The sequence below is a fragment of the Sander vitreus genome, chromosome 2 (assembly GCF_031162955.1).
Source record: "Sander vitreus isolate 19-12246 chromosome 2, sanVit1, whole genome shotgun sequence".
Taxonomy (NCBI): domain Eukaryota; kingdom Metazoa; phylum Chordata; class Actinopteri; order Perciformes; family Percidae; genus Sander; species Sander vitreus.
Window position 1 is genome coordinate 32,137,178 of NC_135856.1, and position 17,745 is coordinate 32,154,922.

General features: G+C 39.8%; 2 protein-coding genes across 5 annotated transcripts in view; one reads left to right on the plus strand and one right to left on the minus strand.

Moving 5' to 3' along the window:
• vwa11 (von Willebrand factor A domain containing 11) overlaps window positions 1–17,745 on the plus strand; it is a 33,719-nt gene that overhangs the window by 3,994 nt on the left and 11,980 nt on the right. Inside the window, exon 2 of the mRNA XM_078266474.1 lies at window positions 16,496–16,685. Coding sequence (XP_078122600.1) covers window positions 16,503–16,685 — 183 coding nt within the window. The 5' untranslated portion in view covers window positions 16,496–16,502. The remainder of the gene's footprint in view (window positions 1–16,495; window positions 16,686–17,745) is intronic.
• Window positions 1,292–11,045, minus strand: LOC144528085 (prostaglandin D2 receptor 2-like). Of its 4 annotated transcripts, none has more exons than XM_078266547.1 (2): window positions 10,883–11,045; window positions 1,292–4,429 (listed from the first exon to the last, which is right to left on the minus strand). In XM_078266547.1, exon 2 carries the CDS (start codon window positions 4,399–4,401, stop codon window positions 2,968–2,970), a length of 1,434 nt encoding a protein of 477 aa, XP_078122673.1. In that variant the 5' UTR covers window positions 4,402–4,429; window positions 10,883–11,045; the 3' UTR covers window positions 1,292–2,967. The 4 variants fall into 4 exon arrangements, with proteins under 4 accessions (XP_078122673.1, XP_078122663.1, XP_078122653.1 ...); XM_078266537.1 differs by having other exon boundaries at window positions 10,879–11,045; XM_078266527.1 differs by having other exon boundaries at window positions 1,292–4,408; window positions 10,883–11,044.

A 17,745-nucleotide genomic window follows, 5' to 3' on the forward strand; every position in this document is an offset into this window, starting at 1 on the left:
GTGCCGCATAATTATTATTGTTTTTTTTTTTCAATGCCTTTATTCATCTCATGACCCCTCACATTTATCTTGCGGGTGCATTTATGTCACTTCTTTCTCTGTCTATATGTACAGTTCACTGTGAGGAGAGAAAAGATAAGGAAATTTCAGTGCAGAAAAATCAAATGATAACATGTTAATAGAATTCACTAAAAGGTCTTCACGTTAACTCTTTTACTGAAAAAAGGGACTGAATTGCCTGAATTGACTGAATTGACTTAGAGGTAGCAGTAGCTCAGTCCGTAGGGAGTTTGGTAGGGAACCGGAAAGTCGCTTGTTCAAGTCGGACTAAAGTACGGAGTGTGGACTGGTAGCTGGAGAGGTGCCAGTTCACCTCCTGGGCACTGCCAAGGTGCTCTTGAGCAAGGCATGGTACTCCCCCAACTGCACAGGGCGCTGGTCCAGCACTTACCAGCCCACTCACTCTGACATCTCTCCATTTGTGCATGAATAGGTCCTGAGCATGTGTGTGTGTATTTCAGGCCTGTGTGTAGTGATTTCTAGTGTGAATTGTAATTTCCCCAATCAATAAAAAGTATAAGAAAAGAAAACCAAACCATACTAATAATTTATGTCCGTACAAAATGCATTTCAATTTAATACCAAAGTGATAAAGGCAAACAAAAACCATGTGTATTCATGGCATTGACTGAGGCCATTCAATGTTGTGCAGAACATTAAAATGCCATCAAAATGCAAATATTGGAGTAGGTTCCTACAACAAGAAGACTAAGCGACTCATAGAGAATTATGATGTTATAATATTAATAGTTCTAAGTAATTAGTATTAAAGTGGCTATTTGTAACATTCAGTTTGTGCATGAAACCAGAGGACACTTTACACAAGTACAGGGGGACAAGGGAAATGAAAAGAGTAGGCCAAAACACAGACTGAAAATAAATAAAAACCGGGCACTAAATGAAAGGGGGATGCAATTTAATGTCGGCTACTGACGTACAACCACATCGCCCATTGTCAAGTTATTTTATGAATGAAATAGACATATTACATACCTGAGGGCCAATTCGGGGTGGGTTTTGAATAATTTACCATCCCGTAATTGTCTCCATCTGTTAAAAAACTGACCAATATTGCTTTCACTTTTAGCTTTTACCGTTAGTTGTTCTTCGTTTAATTTCCTTCTTTTCTGTAACTACAACAGATATAAAATGAAAATGCAATCAGGCCTGTATAAAGACATCTCCTGCTACCTTTTACCTGGCTTTTCCGTTCTTTTCACCGTTAGTCTCGTTCGCTGTTACAGGTCATTTATTATCATCACCTGAAAAATTACATAGTTTCAGAAACATTTAGAATTATGTATATAGTCACTTTAAATAGAAACATTATCATTAAACATTTATTGACCAGAGTTAGAAACACAGTTAAATGTATTCATGTTAACAGTGGTAGAATACATTTACTCAGGCACTATACTTAACTATTGTACTTTTTTACTCCATTACATTTATTTGACAACTTTACTTATAATACTTTGCAGATTGAGGTTATTCACACACAAAAAAACAATGTCATAAATGACGATGTACTGTTAAAGGTTAAACTACCCAGCATTATATATAGTAATTAAAATGAGCTCCGCCTTTACCAGCTGCAACATTAAAGTGATAAACACATTAATGCATCAATTATTATAATACAAATATAAAATAGGCTATATTATTCTGAAATGGGAATCTGAATGCAGGACCTTTACTGTAGTATTGCTTGTTTTATAGGTACATAAAAGTAGCAAAACTATAGGTTTTATTGACAAATATAGGTTTTATTGGCAATATTGGATCTGTTTTGAGATCGTTCCTCCTTATTCAGCTTTGACAGTTCCACCCCCAACAAGCAGGGAAGTCAGATGCTAGCAGCTAACATGCAGCGTGCAATACATTCCTCCGCACGTGACTGACTGTTTACGTCCACATTTCTGTTTTTAGATCTAGGCTAGAGCCAACTTTGTATTCATTGGCCTTTGTAGTCCACTAATCCCTCAATCAGTTTTTTGTGTGTCTATGATTCATTATTTGAAGTGCTGCTTGTTGTTGATGTTGGTAGGTTCTCTTTTGTGTTGTCTTTCTACTTTTTTATTTTTTTTTTACATTTTTAATGTTCTTTTATACAGCACCTTAGGGCTTTTTGTACATCACTTTGGTCAGATTAAGCTGTGTTCAAATGACTCAAGAAATAAACCTGACTTACTTTTACTTGAGTAAAAGATCTGAGCACTTCTTCTGCTACATGTATTTGTTTATTATGATATGAAATGTGGGCTCTCTCTCTCTCTCTCTCTCTCTCTCTCTCTCTCTCTCTCTCTCTCACACACACACACACACACACACACACACACACACACACACACACACACACACACACACACACACACACACACACACACACACACACACAAACAAACAAACAAACAAACAAACAAACAAACACAATTTTAAGAGAAGAAAAGTCATGGGATCACCAAAGTGATTACAATTCATCCTCTGGGGAACGTAAATGCCTGTACCAAATGTGATGGCAATCCATCCAATAGTTTTCAAGGTATTTCAATAAAAAACAAAAATGTTAACCTCATGGTGGTGTTAAAGGAAAAGTCAGGGGATCACCATAAAGTCCATAAAATTTTCCTTCTGTGTACCATATATATATCTGTATAAAATTTCCAATTTTCAGTCAGGAACAACGTAGTGGATGAATAAAGTGACAGATCAACATTGCTGTCCCTTAAATCAGCTGCTAGCATGGCTAAAAATACTGTATCCAATTGTAATACTTATTCCTTTTCCACATATGTTTTGTGGTCGCCAGAGGGTCAGAGAGTGTCCACTGAATAAGGCCAACATGTACATTAAGACATATTTGAAATCATTACACTAAACCACACACAAAGCCAAAAATACAGCGTCTCAGCTTTGTTCCTCCTCATCTTTTGATTCTTGTCTGGTATGCTCCATGTGAGTGTTTCTGAGGCCTTCAGAGGGCGAAGGCAGTGGGAAGAGGTGCTGGATGTCAGGTGATTGACAGGGTGACTGCGAACCCTTTTGTGACCCTGGCGTTGCAAGGCTCACATCTCGACTGCTCTTCCGCCGAATATGAGCTCTTAAACTTTTCCCTGGCGCCATCAGCAACCCTCCTCCTTCTTCTACCAGACCATCAAACACTGCTCCCAGACTCTGTCGTATTCTCACGCTGAATTTCGGGCAACTGAAGGCGTACAGAATGGGGTTCAACACGGCATTCAAAAAGGCAAAGGTTGTGGCCAGGGGCAGCCCTACCTCCACCAGGTGGAGATTCTGGCTCCTGTACTCGGCTGTCACTTCGATCATGCAGACGATGTGATAGGGGGCCCAGCACAGTACAAATGCTGCGATCACAAACGTCACCATCTTGGTGAAGCTCTGGGACAGCTGACTGTTCGGATTAGGGGTAGAGGGGGACAAGGTAGTAGGTGTGAGGGATAAAGATGGACCGGTGGTCGGAGGTTCGAGAAAGATATTAGTGGTTTTCGTGGTTGTAGGGGTACTTGTAGTTCCTGATGCCCCATCTTTGTTCGACACAATCAACAAATTTGTTCGAGCATCAGTGAGCCTGCCGGCACTTTGCTTCCTCCTCCGGCTCCTGTACCTCAGGCTGAGGACAATTTGGATGTAGCTACCCGCTATCACCACCAGGGGGAACAGGAATGCCAGCAGCAACTTGGAGATGGCCGTCGCTGCCTGCCTCACTTTGCAATCTGTCCCCAGAGTGTCTTGGGAGGATGAATACAAGGCAAAATTATGATAGCACAGTTTCCTTCCATCCTGTTTCTCAGTCACAGAGCGGAACAGTAAGTAAGGTAATGTATTAATCGCTGCCCACAGCCAGCCCAACAGACACACCTTCCACGCTCCCGCCACTGAGCGATGATTCTGGCTCCACACTGGCTTGGCCGCCAGAAGGCAACGGTCCACTGAAATGGCTGCCAGCAGGAAGGCCGACACAAACATGTTCAAGAAGAAGATGGAAGCCTGGGTTTTGCAAAGTATGCTGCCGAGCTCCCAGCTATGTGACGAGGAAAGGTAGAAGGTGAAGAGGGGCAGGGTCAGAGTTGCCAGAAAGTCGGACGCTGCTAGGTTGAGCACCCAGACCGAGGCGACCGTGCGGCGCTGCAGGCGGAAGCCCACCACCCAGAGGATGAGCGCGTTCTCCAAAATCCCCAGGCAGGAGACCAGACCATGGATGCAAACCACCACCATATTGGCCTGGGTGTTGTTGTTGGGGCTGTGCTCCTTCATCATCTGTAGCAGGGGGCAGATCAGCTGTCCCCCCGAGGCATTTGAGGCGAGGTTCATGTTTGACATCAGTGCTCTGAAAGAAAAAAATAAAAAACTGAAAGAAGAAGCAAGTGGATTAAAATTAAAATCAGAGTCAGGGTTAGGAGGTATTGGTGCACACTATGGCTGCACGATATGTGGAAAATACGCAATAACGGTGCTGAATATCGCAATAACAATATTACTTGTGATAAATAAACATATATTAAAGTATACACAGTTCTGCATTTCTGCTGCTTTTAGTATTCAGCTAAAATACAACAAATGCTTGTTGAATTTAAAACAAATCAATTCCAACATTCTTTTATGGAACAAATTGAACATTGAATTGAATATAAAAGGCACCACTTAAAAAAAGAACGGCTTACGAGTTACATTTAAAGTGCAGATTTCTACAGATACTCTCTTTCGAATAACACAAAAGATCTCTGAGTGTCTTTCGGGATACGTCGCAGCCTTTCGCAATGTGTATATTGCACTAGTTAATATCGCAATGATGATTAAAAAAAAAGGATACACTGAGCAGCCCTATTGCACACATGATTGTTCTTGTTTGAAAGCTGTTACACTGTTATCTTAAGCTGTTATCTTCTGCTGTAGCTGATGCTTGTCTGTGCACATTCAGGGTGGTCCACAGTGGAAAAAAACAGTGTCTCTGCTAATGATGATGATGATATGAATAATAGATGTGTCTTTGTCTGTAGACAGCTGACAAATCAGCACTCTGTTTCATCATACAGTGACTAAATCAAATGAGCACCAAAATCAACTCACTTGTTAAAGCCATAGTGCGTAGTTTCTGTCTCCCCAATTCTAAGTAATGTCAACAAAACTGTCGGCGTCCACATGATACAAGCCTTCCATGACCACGCGCACCCCCCCCCAACCCCCCGCAAAACAGTTACGCACTAAAGCTTTATTCATAATTGATCAATTACAAACCTGTATTGCTGCTGGGGAAGGCAATCAAAGGCAATTACGTTGACATTTGTAGTAACTAACGCAACATGACATGATGATTACAGGTGATAAATCTTCTTGAAAAGTTTTATTCTTGGCAATAGAAGTACTCTCATTTCATGTATTGTCCAATATGTACGTCCTGTGCTACCGCCTTTCAAGTTGAATAATGACACATTATTGTAATGACTGTCCTTGGGCAACACATGGGTGGTTGACATATAAGCCTAAACATTTTTTTTTTTTTTTAATAAACTTAAAATATTACACATCAAAAGTATGAAGTTGTGTTGTACCAACTCTTAGCTTTCCAAACATATATGTGGTCTTTTAGATTTTGTATAGGATTCTGAATTCATTCTCAAATTTGTTTCTAAAATTGTCATATGGTGTGACATGAAAGTTATTGTATATAACATGAAAATAGAGTGTACTTTTCTTAAGTAACTCACTTTATCATAACTCATTAACATAACTACCTTGAGATCCAGCATTTCCTCAAATTGCAAATGTATTACATTTTGTATTATTTTTCGTATTTTTTATCGTCGTGCAAAGTAAGACATCTGTCCTCAATCTGTTAATATATTTTAGATTATTTCTGACAAACCCGGTTATAAATCTAAGAAAATGCTTGTGGCTGTTACTGATGCTATTTTCTATATCTTCCATTGAGATGTGTATGATTTATCACAAACAAAGCCTTTTATTGTCACACCAAATATTTATTTGTGTTTGACGCCCGGAACCACAAAAAGGCCATGTCACGTCAACCACCCACATGCAGTGGAGAGGAAAATCTACTTGACATACCAGCAGTTAGGTGTGCACCCCAATCTCACACAATACAAAATAAAATAAAAACCACAATTATTATCCTACATTCTTTTGAAACCTAAAAGAGAAACAAAGTACTCTATTTGTCTAACATGTCAATTCCTGTCTAAGCACATACCAGCTCTTGGGCAATTACAGCTCTTTTAATGGTAATACAGTCTGGGAATACATAAGAATCCAAGGAGATACCAGCATGCTGTTTATCTATAGATCTCTTTCTCATTGAGATAAGCAATGAAACTACCAGGACACATACGTTGATGAGTGGAAGTAATAAAGGTAGTCAAGCCTTATTTGCTGAGATGTTGGTTTTCAACCTCAATTCCACACCTTTTCATCAACAAGTCCTCCGAACCATATGACGATGTGGTTCGTTTATTCCCTGCCCTCCAATACGACCCACAGGGGCGTTTCATTAAATACCGCTACTAGCTGTGGCGGAAATAATACGCAAAGAACGCCGTTAATGTTGTGAAATGGTCGCAGTTTGGTTGTCGAGTCACCAAAACTATTTAAAATCTGATCATGGTTTGGGTAAAAATCTGACGTTACTTCACTTCCTGAAGGTTACGATTGTGACTCGAACCCCTGCTCTTATACTTCGTCACCTTACTTCCTGCTTTGCGCCGATCATAATTACTACGGCCACTAAAGGGGCGCCACCACTAGAGACGTAAATATAGGATTTAGGTTTAGGTTTGAATAAACAACCTCTGTGAGGGTTTTTTAGGGGGAGGACAGTCTCCTTTTAATGGATATCAGTCCGCTTACATCACTGAGGACAGGATGTAAGCCGCGAGCTTGCAACGCTGGCTAGCACTTCCCGAGCTGCATGGTTGGCAGTGGCAGTATGTCACACACAGCTAGGGTTCAAACTTGGAATCATTTCAAAACTTACAATTCCAATTGTTTCTTTTGTTTTTTTTTTGGAATCATTTGAAAAATCTGGTTTAGAATCTGATCATCGGTTCCAAATTAAACACATTAGCTGTGTTCGAAACCGTTCCCTCAATCACTCACTCACTATTCCCTATATAGTGTTTATTAAATAGTGAACTATATAGGGAACGATCAAATGAGATTTCAGACAGTCACTGAAGATATCGTTGCGTCAAGAGATAAGCCGGTTATTTGTGTGACGGAGGCTGGCGCGCCCAGCATCATGTAAACAAACCGAAACAAAAATACTTCTAATACATCCCTGAAACAAATAGAGTGCTCTGGAGAATAGTAAAATGTTGTATATATGTTGCATGTTACATTTCCACTGTTTAAAAAAACGAAAGCCCGCTCCATTTTTTCTTTTCAGTTTCCGCGGTTACTTCTGCTTCTTCACGGAAAACACGACCGTGTTGCATGTGGGGTACAGGACTAAAATGTATGGTACATCATATGTACACTCAAATTAGCTGTGCATTTTGGTTATTTTATAATGGACTGTGAATGAAATGAACTGCGGAGAATTCGAACAACACTACAAAATGACGAACACGCTATGTAGTGCCCTATTTCCATGATAGGGAACGGTTTCGAACACAGCTTTTAGCTAACTTAAGTTTTGGTTTCCGTAGCTGCTACCAAACTTCCAGGTGCTTGTTGTATTGCAGCCATGGAGCACAGTAAGCGGCGCGTGAAGTGTGGCTTTATTTTATACTCTGATACTCTTATCTGTGAAATTAGCATGTGGCCCGTTGCAACCCCACCCCTCAAAAAATCGGAATTGCGAATCGATAAGAACGGGAATCGAAAGAAAGAATCGGAATTGACATCAGTATTGTAGAAATCTAAACATGCCCAACCCTACACACAGCTCTAAAGAATGAAACTACTCAGTACTTAGCAAGAATGCTTAGCTCATCTTAGCTTACCCACTAAGAGGAAGCAGAAAACATTTTTTGTTGGTTTCTCGTACTCTTCCTAGGGAGTGGAACATGTGGCAATGGAGACTTTAAACAACAGAAATAGTTTGGTTGATAAAAGATGCAAGTGTATCTGTTTAAAGTAGCTTGATAGCTGTGGTAATATGATCTAACATTATCAGAGCTAATATGGAGGTTGTTTGTCTATTGTGTCATCTGGCCTAACCCAACTGCACAAAAAACCCCATTGTTTTGTACTGTCACAGTGTGTGCACATCAATGACAAAGCTGCAAGCAAACCAGCCTATGAAAATCCCCTGAAAAATGTGCAATGGAAAACTAATAAGCACATGTTTAAGAAAATACTTTAATTAGCTCAAACTGAACATCTAAACCAAGAAGGAAGATTTTTTTAAAGAGTAAAACATTCTGTGAACAATTGAACTGAGCCCCACTGCTCATTGTGCTATATTGTCTGAGCTGTCAGATACCTGACCTAGTTTGATTTTCACTACCTCCTCCCAGTGTTCTTCTCGGTTGTAAAATCTCAAATATTTCTCCAATGCAGAACGTATTCTCAGTTGCTACAGAAGGGTTCAAACTGTTTATATTTCAGCAGCTTAGTTAAGTAATGGTTATATGGGCTACACTTTATAGTTACACACAAGAAATAGCTGACATGCAGAACATCTAGTTATGACTAAATACTTTAGATCAGAGATCTTCAACAGGGGGTCAGTGACCCCTGAGGGGTCCTCAGAATTACTGCAGGGGGGCCACCTGATTATTGTTTAATCATGTTTTAATAGTTGTTTTATACAAAAATTAAAATATGTCTGAAAATATACATTAACATGAATCTAACACATTATTAGCAAAGCCCTTTTGGTTAAAAAGAACATTTCATTTACACACTATTGCTGATAGGCTTACTAACGGTAAGACAATAAAACTTGATGTATAAATAATGAATGAATATCAATCCGGCCCAGTTTAATATGCAACGCTATTAAACAAGCAATGTATGCAGTTGGGGGTCCCTGCTCCTTCTCTCTTTTAGCTAAGGGGTCCTTGGCCTAAAAAAACTTTGAAGACCCCTGCTTTAGATTAAAACTATTCAATTTGAGTGTTGTCATTGTATTCTTACATCCAGCCATGGTTACATACTTAGTCACCTCACCTCATACTGAGTGCCAAGATTAGGTAAACACAGCACCATGTCTGCACAGGAATGTAGACATATGAGTAAATGTATCCATGACATAATGCTGGCGTGACTGTATTCCCCTTAACTGTATATTGCATATATGAGACAGTGTTTTTGCTCGAAGATTATTTTAAGATTATGAATGTCTTTGTGTGACTGCTGCCATTATATTGATACATTGAGCACTTAAATAACCAGGTAAAGAGAAGCAGATGCTTCTTAGAAACGCTGAACACACAGTACAGAGGAATAAAAGTCAAAATAAGCCACTCAGCACATAGCACCGAACTGTTGAACCCTGAAGCAGACTGACACGTTCTGTGGGTTGTATTCAGGCTTTCATTTTGTGATTAAATTTACATGAATAAAGAGTTGTGTATTATGGCTGAATGTGCTGACATAAATGCCTGGTATACTGTCAGTTCGTGGCGAACTGTCAACGTACACAGTAGCAGTGCACTTTCATGTTTGAGATGATATTAAAATTGCTGTAATTGGCTCCACATCTCTACTTTGGCACTGTAACCGCTTTGCATTTTATATGGCCAATCAGCTGGCGCACCTAGCAACACACATCTCAGTATGAGGCAATACAATGTAACAGCACCATAAAACAGCCTCTACAATGACCATGAAGTTGAATCTCTTTTAATCAGTTTCAACAAAAATACCAAATTACTTTTTATTGTAGGGCTTTTTTTTTGTTAGACTGCATATATGTTCAGGCAGATGTACTTGGTAATACACTGGCCACAGATTGCATTTACACATTAAACAACTATGATATTGTACCTCTAAATCGTCTGGCACCTGGCAGTTGAGTTTGTGCGTTTGCGTTTGTGTGTGTGTGTGTGTGTGTGTGTGTGTGTGTGTGTGTGTGTGTGTGTGTGTGTGTGTCATACACACAGGAGTGTGGGTTGGGTAACGTCTTGAATTCAGTGGTAGAATGTAACTAAGTACATTTACTCAAGTACTGTACTTAAGTACACATTTCAAGTACTTGAACTTTACGTGACTCTTTTCTTTTCATGCCACTTTCTACTTCTACTCCTTTACATTTCAGAGAGAAATATTGTACTTTTCACTCCACTACATTAACTTGAAAGCTTTAGTTACTAGTTACATATAAATTAAGTATTTTGCACAAAAAACACTTGTAGTTTATAATGTACAATGTTTTATTATAAATTAAACTACCCAACAATATAACGGCCTACAAGTCCAGCTGAAATGATTAGACCATTAAACACTTAGTTGATTAACAGACCTGTTTGGATCGTTTCCAGTTTCTAAATTGTGTGGGTTTTTCTGCTATGAGTACTTTTACTTTTAATACTTAATACTACTTTTACAGGGTGGTGTTAGCACTTTTACTTAAGTAAAGGATCAGAATACTTCTTCCACCACTGACAAGTAGAGCGTGATAGCTGGTGATAGGAGACAGTATCTTCCATTCTTTGTACATTTAAAAAAACAAACAAAAACATAGAGCTGTTTAAGTGTAAGAGCTGTACAGTATGATGAAATAAATCAATAACCCTGCTAGCACCTTTTGGAAGTAAATGAGCATGACATTTGACTACAATGTCCCCATGTTTAAAAGACATGATATGAATGAAATGTAATAGAAAAAAAACATACCTACTGTGGGAGTATTAGGGCAGCATGGGAAAAAAAGTAGGTCTGCAACGTACGTTAGTCTAAATCTTTCATTACAAGTTCCTCTTTGTCTTACTGTCCCTAACACTCATCCCTCCAGTTCTGTCACTTTCTACAGCTCTCCTGTTATGGAGACACCCACTAAATCGCTGCTGCCAAACACACACACACACACACACACACACACACACACACACACACACACACACACACACACACACACACACACACACACACACACACACACACACACACACACACACACACACACACACACACACACACACACACACACACACACACACACACACCCCTCCTCTGAGCATGTGATCTTAAATGATCCTGCCATAGCTGGACATGTGTGAACTAGTTTCCCACACTTCAAATACTGGGCTGCAGCTTCCACCATGATACACGTTGCGTCAACAAACAAGTCATCTAAAACATCTAAAATCTATATAGGTAGCCTACTAACACATCTTCAGCCTTACATCCTCCGTGCAGTTAACACAACAGTCTTAATCTACTTTCAACTTGAATGACAACATTCAAACATGACTTATGTGACAGCTCACAGTATCTATCAGAGGAAAGAGAGAAGTGGACAAAACTGTGTTTTGCGCAGGGGTTAAAAAATGCCTTTGTCGCCATCTGGTGGTGAACATTCAGAACGCCTGCGTCAACCGGCCAAAAGTCCTGCAAAAACGCAGGCCTTTCCATTCATTTTGAATGGGGGGTAGTGCGGGTGTAGACCACTCTACCTGTGCCTCTCCCCTCCCCTCCATGAAGTACAGCTGAGCTGATACTGCACACCGAACTCAGAACAACGAACAGCGAAGTATGTGACAAATTCTAAAAAGATTTGCGCTCTGCCATAAGACCGTGAATATCAGATCATCCAAAATGTCTTTGGTATGTGAAAGTCTACTCTGAGTGATAGTGCTACGGAGCCAGGTTTTCAGGCGGCGAAGAGCTGAGAAAGACCTTTCGGAGATAGCAGTAAACACTGGTAAACAGAGGCACAAGTGGATCAGCTGTTCCATGGTGAAGAGATCAGCTGTTCCACCCCGGTGAAAAGCCCTCTTGTTACTAAAATGATCCCTCTCTTCATCCCACACCCCAAACATGACATACAAAATGTCGTGGAACAGAAACAACAACCAGAGATATTTATAAGCGATCATTTTATTGTGATCGCAGTTTGCTAACAGGGGGCTGCAGCACCCCCTGTTGGTGCTGCAGCACCTCCAGCACCCCTACTTCCCGAGCCCCTGCTTGTCGGTGTGTTTTGAGGCGGTGTGAGAGTCCCGTACAGGAAACAGGAAACATCACTGCCTCTATCGCTGCCACAAGAAAGTTTTAAGACACTACGAGGGTAAAAAATTAAACACAAGCACTGAACTGCCCCGGGAGTTTGTGTAACAGCTGAATGTTTCCTGCAACAACAAAGCACTCGCTATGTCTCGCTCGTCTCTTTTCTCTTTCTCTCTCTCCTGTGAAATAAAGCTGCCTTCAAGTGTGGTCGGAAACGTCGAGATCTATAAACGATCTGACGGAAAACAGCAACTGTGAAATATAAAGTCTAATTGTGCTTTGTCGGGGGGTTTAAGAACACATCACATCACATCACACAATTGGGCCGTTTCATTGACAAAAAAAAACAAAACATACCTATTATAAAAGATTAGTAGAACCCACATTGCCAGACCTTCCTCCACAGCGCCGCGGAGGAGGGTCTGGCTAGTCCACACAGTATTCCGGGATGGGAGAAAAATGTGTTCTGGTTTATTGGCATTTCTTTAAACCAATCATAATCATCTTGGGCAGCGACCGGAGCCACGGTGCCGCTGCAAAATAGCCTCTGGAAGGAACTTGTTTTGGTGGAACATGTGTACGTTCAAAGATTGTTTTAGTTGTGCAACAGAAAACTCAGATTGGACAGATGGTCTAGCTAGCTGTCTGGATTTACCCTGCAGAGATCTGAGGAGCAGTTAACCATAGTCCTCAGAAATCCACCAGAGTTTAAAATGCCAACACAAAGAAATCGGAAGATGACGGACATTCGACAGATTTTCCGGCTGCAACGGACCAATCCCAGAAATCGAACGTCGTGGATCTAAACTAGGGTTAGGTTAAAAGACAGGGTTTTGGTTAGGGTACCGGTAACTATTCTTGCAACTACCTGAAACTGCAGCTTCCTCTATTGCAGGAACTTGTTTGGTGTGCTTCTACAGAGGAGATCAAAGAGATTGAGATATCACAAACCATACTGTAAATGTCATTATGTTTAAGGTACAGCCTACATAGAAAAAAAATTATATAACATGTAGCTGTAATAGCATATTAGCATAGCAGTTTAATAAAGTTCAACGGTGAGCTTATTTCATGGTCAGCTCAATCAGTCCATGTAAAAATAACTGAATTGTCATCACCCTTGCACATACCCAGACACATCATGTTAGACACACGATAAAGCCAGCCGCCTGACAAAGGCGTGCACGCAATGAAAATGACTCATGACAGGTTTTTATAAATTTCTTAACTCATTCTTCGCAGCGCTAGAAATGCTAATGGTTATTTAGCAGTGTTTTTTGAGGCCCCACAAACTTGACGTTGTCTTTAAATGATTTGGTAAGTAAAGCACACAAGTACTAGTATCTTAACTTAGCATAAAAAAGCAGAGGTAAACAACACATTCCAGCAACACTACATCTGTTTTAAAGTTACATGTTTTACATTATAAGTGATCAAGCAGGTCACAAATAGCCAGTCGAATTTGTTTCAGATTTGAACAAAGCTGAAAACGTAACAGGACTTCATGCTGCATGCAGCCATGCGCCCGTCCATTTTTGATCAAAAGTGCCAAAAAGTAAGCTTACTGCTGTTGGTAAGTAAGAAAGCTTTAGAGTTTTTGAAGGCCATTTTTGATGTATGAGGCTGATGCTAGCTGTCCTGCTTCCTTTCTTTTTGCTAAGCTAGGCTACTCATCAAAAACGCACAGGGATAGAATATTCTTTTTCTCTGACTCTCACGAAGTCAGCAAATTCCCCAAATATTGGCTTTCATTTTAGCACATCAGTGTTCTTAGTTTGTCATTCCTTCTCCCTCTTCCTACTTTTGTAATCTGTTTGCTCCTATCTCACACTCATTTGTCATTCGTCTTCTGTTTCCCCCCCACCCTCTGTACACTTTAGACCTGTAGATCTGGGAGGAGGTTCACCTGGTTGCCTGATAGCTGTACAAATCAGAGAATTTTTATCGCAGGGTGCTATGCGTCATCCAGAAATGTTGTAAGGAACTCCGCCTTTGGTGCTGCTGCCTTACAGCACCTCCTGCCCTTCCCAGGACCAGAGTACACAATGTCTCAGAGGATACACAAAGGCAAAGGGTTTACCTGAGAACTGAGAGTGCTTGGGTACTTATATGCTTCTTCAGTCAGTACTTTGTTTATAAATGTAACTTGAGTCATCTTACTACCTTTTATAAGAACCATCATTTTATGTTATCTTTTTTTTTTATGTTGTTTATCATTTCTGGATTGACAATGTTCATGTCTTGATGCTGAAACTGTCAAATGCATCGAGTTGTGTTCCACCATTAAATGACAAAACCTTCCAGTTGACCAGTTCATTTACATTAATCCCTAACCTTATTGGACGCCTCATATTGTATGTGTGATACTGTCATATAGAAGTGATTTCCCTGGAAAGGAAACTATTTTACTATGCAAATTGTTGCATATTGTTGTGGCATCACAGTCCTTCCTGGAACACCTATTGACATCCACAGAAGACTGTACCATCATAATAAAAGCATACATTGTTTTCTTTAGTGAGCTAGTGGGAATAGGTTTCAGGAAGTGATAGATGAGTACATGCTGGATGTCTCAACAAATGAAATCTAAGAATGAGTGTAAAGTGGGGGACAAAATGTATTTCATATTTCATTTTGGGCACTTCATTTTGTGCATCACCTTATTTTTGAGAGACATTTTACAGTTCAGTGATTATTGCTATGGTTGAAGTGTAACAAGTTTGGCTTTATTGCTTTATTTGGCGTATTTATTATTAGTCTGGCAGTAAAGAAAAGGACAAAACAATTTTGAGAAATGTGAAACTCTGACCTCAGAACAGTTAAGACTATAATCCATCACAGATCTCTGGCGAGCTTTGACTAAGTCCTGTATATCCTGGGTACAGGTCAGGGTGAGAGGAATCAAATGGCAAAAACATCTAAGCCAGGGGTGCCAAACTCATTTTAGTTCATGGGCCAAAACAGCCAGTAAAACCCTTCCATAATTAACCAATTAAACTACGTATTTGTCCCTTTATTTTAGTGTAAAGGGTTACAAGTACATAATGAACAATATATTTACAAAACAAATGATGAGCAACCTGAGATATATTAAAAATAAGTGCAATTTCAACAATATGTTTCAGTTTTCAACTGTATTCTGGTCAGGATGGAAAAGGAAATGAGTCTGATAGTGTTGCCAAATATTAAATTCCTGGGCCAGAATAGACCCTTTGGCGGACCCTTTCTGGCCCTAGGGCCAGGGTTTGACACCCCAGATCTAAGCTATTCCACTCTACATGTGTATGTATAAAGATGAAATATCATGTTTTTAGTGTGCGTCCCTTCCCAGTTGCTGTAAAGTGGGTCCTCAAGGTGTGACCATATTCTTTAGTTTTATGATGATATCCAGGTCTTTATGACTAGGGAGAAAGCACGCATGTGCGCGCGCGCACACACACACACACACACACACACACACACACACACACACATATATATTCAGATAAAGAGGGGTGGTGGTGCTGCATGCTACACTTCTTTAAGAGTCACTGGAGACAACTGAGAAACCTCAAGGTATGATTGTATTCAAAAGTTACATTTTGTTAATTTAATTGACAAGTAAAGGATAGGCGCTATGTTTTATCAGATTGTGTATTTCTTTGGTAGGGAAAAGGAATCTGTATTTATATTAAAATCAAACTTGTCTTTTTTGCTTAAATTAACCTACAAGTAATTGCTTAAATCTATTTGTACATTTACTTTTTTGTATTTTGTATTGTATTGTTAATATTTTTAAAACAAATTGGTAATTTATTTTGTTTCAGCACCTTATTCTACTGTTTTATTTGACTAAATACAATTTTTTTTAAACATAAAAGTTGGAACATTTTTTCCAGATGGCTTTCAGTTCACTATTTAAATCATCACTGAGAAATGTGTCTGAATACCAAATAAAGGACAAAGCAAAAAGTGCAAAAAAATACGCTTGGTGGGGAGTGGCACATTCTTACAAAACGCGTCCGTTTATGGTCTTTGCCTACTTTAAGAACTCCTTATGTCAAGTTCAGTTCAGTACATTGAATAACTTTACTGTTAGAAATTCTTATTTTCTAAAAAAAAAAAGACTCTGTTCCTGAGCATTTTCCATTCTCTGTGTCGTTATCTGATTTTAATGTGTCTTCTAATATATCTTCCAGAAACATCTGTCAACATCAAGCAGTTGAATTCACAGTTGTATTTCATCATTTATAATTTAACCAACCTGATACTAATAGCTAATCATTTTCTCTCTGTCTTCCTTTAGATTGATTATGACTTCAGTGCTGGGCATAACCCTGCTGTCTCTGGTCTTATCAGGGCCCACAGTGGCCTTTGTCCCCATTGGGGGTGGGGCGTCCAATCATGTCAGCATTACAGGAACAGCTCTATTGAAAAAAGTGACGGAGACATGTCGTGCGGTGGCTGAGGCAGCTCATCATGAGTTCAAACCCACGGTAGGATGGAAGATAACTTGTGATTGTGCAAGACAGCGCAAACAGTCACACAGAACGCCCCAAAATACTCACACCACCCTTGTTTCAGCACATTTGTGCGTTTAAATTCAGCAGGGGGTTCAGTCTGGAAATAAAATACAACACATGGAACACATATACTGGATAAATGCTCACTATAGTTTGCCATATTTGCACAAGATTACTTTTTTTGCATTTAAACAATACTGAAGCCACTGTTTTAGCCATGCTAGCATTGTGGCTCTAAGGATGTTAATGTTGGTCTGGATTAGGATTAGTTTTAAACACGTTTTGAAACAGTTAGCTAGTTAACTTTAGGCAACAAAAATGAAAATGGTTGGTAAAGCATCAGGAACTGCCTTAAAATGAGTCATGTAAAACTATTAAAATGAGGACGTAACGTGACCTCACAGACGTCATTGTGTTATGGACTAAGGTCCGTAAGACTTTAAAAATGACAGTTGAGTTTTGGTACCCACTGCCTCCCTCCTTTGAATTTGGCTTTCTTAAACTTTGTCACTTCACTTCCTCGTTTGAAATAACTACAGCCATGGGAGGTTGCCACCTAACTAGAAACGTAATTGCGGGTTGTTATGAGCTGCTTGCATAATCAACCCATTTAGTTGTTTTCTGAGTGAGACAGGCTGGACAGAGGAGCGTCATGCTCGAACGTAGTTACTGGACGTAACTGGCATTCTTCGTCCAGCACAACGCACCAGGCTCACAAAACTCCGATCAAACTGTCAAACTATGCAGCGCTGAACAAATACGAATCATGATTCTGTTAATGTATTGCATATTTCTTGCCTCAAATGCTTTCAGAAACACATTTTAGTGTACTGTTTAGCTATAATTTGAGAAGATTTTGTGACCCATCCGACAGTTTTTCCTGCTTTAATACGGACCAAGCACTGCCCCCAGTTGCTCGTTTCATTGCTCTAATTGGTTGTAGGTCATGTTCCGTTGCTCTGATTGGTTGTAGGTCTATTCAATAGCCTGCAGAGGCTTTTGGGTTTGCACTGTTGATAATGTCCCTTTGAAA